At 49.0% G+C, this 3,359-nt stretch overlaps 1 protein-coding gene across 1 annotated transcript; it reads right to left on the reverse strand.

Annotated features, from left to right (window-relative positions):
* Window positions 1-278: 278 nt before the first annotated feature.
* LOC133883975 (uncharacterized) lies at window positions 279-3,037 on the reverse strand. The gene is made up of 3 exons (XM_062323387.1): window positions 2,525-3,037; window positions 1,502-1,620; window positions 279-799 (listed from the first exon to the last, which is right to left on the reverse strand). Exons 1-3 carry the CDS (start codon window positions 2,930-2,932, stop codon window positions 652-654), a joined length of 675 nt encoding a protein of 224 aa, XP_062179371.1. The 5' UTR covers window positions 2,933-3,037; the 3' UTR covers window positions 279-651.
* Window positions 3,038-3,359: the final 322 nt, after the last annotated feature.

Consider the following 3,359-nt stretch of genomic DNA (forward strand, 5'->3'; position numbering starts at 1 on the left):
GCAGCTTTCAGCAAAAACCACCTTTCAGCAAAAGCTTATAAGTTTCAGCTGTTTCTCGTAAAAACCATAAGTAGCTTTCAGCAAAAAATCATTTTCAGCTAAAACTCATAAGTTTCAACTGTACCAAACATAACTTTGTCAGGGATACGATTGAAGCTTGTTTGTTGCAGTACGTTTTCAGACCAATAGTGATCTGTGAAATACTTGAGCCCTCTGTTCGTCTGTTTGCGAACTTGACCGGAGCCTGGTGGAACAATTACCTAAGAGACAACAGACAGTTCGTCAAACACCTCAGGTTATATGGTACTTAGCAAGCAAACAAACACATCGCACAAATACAAATTGTAGTTTATGCAACGTCCGTCCTGCACTCCTGCTCTACGAACAAGCAGACAGCCAGAGAGCAGACAAGCTACACGGAGCGGCCGGGTCAGCTTTTGGCTTTACAACAGCAAAGTGAGGAGCCGAGGGCTAAAGCTAACCAAGAGGATAGAATACAGCAGCATATCACAGCTTCACACACACATAGAGATCAGGCACACGCACACGGCACACACTACGGGCAGTGGAGGTTATTGATACAGTTACTTATTGATCTTGTAAAAGCTAAGCCTTGGCAGTAAAGTTTCGATCCCAGGAGGCCTGTCAGCGTCAAGCGAGGAGCCAGAAGTTCTTCTGCCACCGGGTGCTGATGAGGTAGCCGCCGACGCCCTTGCTCTGCCGCCGCACCGCCAGCGTCAGGCAGTCCGCCCGGTTGACGCACTCCTCCACCAACTCCTCGCCGCTGCTCCGCATGAAGCTGCAGTCGCAAAGATACGCAGAAACAAGCGTTTGCTTGTGTCAAGGAGTAGCAAATTAACAATCCAGCATAGTACATTAGTGCTAACTGCATAAACATGACAGTTTGATTACATGCATGGTGAAAAGGTAACTTTCCCGTTGTAACTTCTCTGACGCTGTAAGCTTTTTCGTGAGGTATAAAACTTTCAGATGTTACTTTCACAAGAGTGCAACAGCAAAAGGGGGGCAGCGATGGCAGGGGCTCACAGTACCCCTATGGTTCTTGCTGGTTGCTGCATTTGGGAGATCGAATTTAAACTGGAAGGACAAGGAAATGCATCTCCGGATTATGGATGGCACATGGCTCTTGCTGTCTGCTAGTTTTTGACCCAAGGCAGACTGGCAGAGCCCCCATTCCTGCTCTGCTCAGCTCTCTGGTAAAGTTTCTGTTCTTCCTATAATTGTCTGCTTTTCAAAACAGTTTTTGCTACAAAGAATACTTTACCTGCTCAATATATTCATTTGGGAATTTTAGGCATGGACAACTCTGAGCGTTCGTTCCTGAAATCTGAAGAACAATGGACAAGGAAAACAGTGTGATAGGTTGTGCCAGCTGTGTTAGATTCTATTCTCGCTTTCACCTTTGCACAGAGCTTATCCGTGACAAGGGATACGGATGTGAACGTGGTGCATGCACAGGACATGCATGCTGTGTGCTTACCAGCAGAAAGGCGACGGCTTGCGTTGGCTGAGCACCAGCACGGACGCCTCCAGCTTCTTCACCTGGCTGAGGACGGTGGACAGCTTGGGCCCCTGGATCACAAGCGCTTCCACCTCCACCTAGCATTCACCGAAGCAAACCAATTTCGCATGACATCGCACGAGATGCTGTGATGCATGCATGAGCGCTCCTCCCTTTTCACAGGCTAAAAGACGAGGGATAACACATGCATCCACTGCTAAGCACAGTGATTCAAGTGCACTGAAATGCTAGTTTTCTAGCCAACTGACAAGCAAAAGAAAGGTGTTCGACAGTGACTCAAGGGCATTCTAAATTGTTATGGAGATCAGACTATTATTCTGAGCATCTAGGAGGGAACCCACAATTCCTCCTTTTTTAACCTCGCTTTTATCAAGGTTGAGGCCTTTTTAGCTTTAGGCCTGCCATGATCCAAAATAAAAGGTTGGCTATGATCCCCTATCTCTTTTCATGAATGTTCCGATCTGATCTATCCACCTACTTGCATAACTCTTGCCTTCAGGCAGTCAGTGGCCCAAGACCCAAAAGCACTTGATCTAAGGGAAGCCACACAGAACAAACCATAACTCTCTAATAAGTAGAAAATTTCACTGCATGAACTACCTAAAGAGGCATCGTCTGACTAAGTAAAACTAGCACTCTTTTCCTTGGTGATCACTCTGTGACTTGTGATCTTGAAAGTTGTAACTTACTACTGTTGCCTGTTGGTGAGAATTAAGGTCATAATGCACACTGTAAAACACCTCGCGGTATGCTTGAACTGATCCTAAAACGAACTCCAAGACACATATCTGCTACCTAATTAACTGAAGGTCCTAAAGGAGAATGTGAAACACCTAAACTCTGTACGATTGAAGGTTCTAAAACCAAATGTCATGAACCTACCTTATCTGCTTACTGTACAAAACTGTAACTACAGGTTGTAGAAACAAGCTGCAAATCACCGCAACTTGTGCACGCATGAACAACTGAAAACACACGCACCTCAGGCTTGCAGGCCTTGCAGAGCGAGCCGAGCGAGTTGGCGAGCGCGGAGGCGTCCTCTCCTCCGCGGCTTCCGCTCGGCGGCAGGACGTGGAGCAGGGTGAGGAAGTCGCCCTTGTTGGCGACGTGGGTGAGCGCCCACATCATGGCGTGCTTGGTACCGGAGCTCTGGTCCACAACCACCATCACACGCTTCCGCCCGGCCGCGACCTCCTCCGTCCTGCAGAACCCGCCGCCGCGGCGGTGGCCACGTGTCCTCGCCTTCTTCTTGGACCACCGGCGCGACCCCCGCCTGCCGCCGCCGCCGCCGCAGTCCTCCCACTCCTGGAGCTGGTGCGTCGCGCTGCCACCGTCGCTCGAGCTCAGCTGCCGTAGGAAGTGCTCGCTGCTGCCCCCGCTAGTCCCCATCGATCTCCCCGCTGCTTGTGCAATGCAGTACGCGGCTCGGTGCGTGTGCGCGCTGTGGTGGTGTCGGGTGTTGGGCTTTGGTGCGCGTGTGTGCGTGATGTAACGTTCTTTCTTGTTTTAAAGTGGAGGCAGGCACATGCAAGAGTTAATATACGTCCTGTCTAAGTCAGATGTTTTGCTGGCGTAAGTACGGTCAACATTTTAAACTTGGATCATGCCCATAAAAAATTGCACGTGAAAATCATACGATTAGATTGGTAGAAGATAAAATTGTCTATCATATTTTTTCACACTTTCTACACAACATGCGCCTGAAATTTTGGAGTCTTACAGTCGACGGCAATTTGATTCCATCGGTGAGGTTAGGGAGGAGGGGTTCGGGGTTTTGGGGGTTTCGGATGTCACCAGGCCTAGAGGGAGGTCTATG

Source organism: Phragmites australis, chromosome 11 (assembly GCF_958298935.1).
Source record: "Phragmites australis chromosome 11, lpPhrAust1.1, whole genome shotgun sequence".
Classification (NCBI taxonomy): domain Eukaryota; kingdom Viridiplantae; phylum Streptophyta; class Magnoliopsida; order Poales; family Poaceae; genus Phragmites; species Phragmites australis.

What these genes read in the sequence shown, in the direction of transcription:
- LOC133883975 (XM_062323387.1), bottom strand. Translation starts at nt 2,932, where the DNA reads ATGGGGACTAGCGGGGGCAGCAGCGAGCACTTCCTACGGCAGCTGAGC. An exon ending in GCAAGGCCTGCAAGCCTGAG is followed by an intron (nt 1,621 to 2,524) that starts GTGCGTGTGTTT and finishes GGTGAATGCTAG; the next exon opens with GTGGAGGTGGAAGCGCTTGT. An exon ending in AAGCCGTCGCCTTTCTGCTG is followed by an intron (nt 800 to 1,501) that starts GTAAGCACACAG and finishes TTGCGACTGCAG; the next exon opens with CTTCATGCGGAGCAGCGGCG.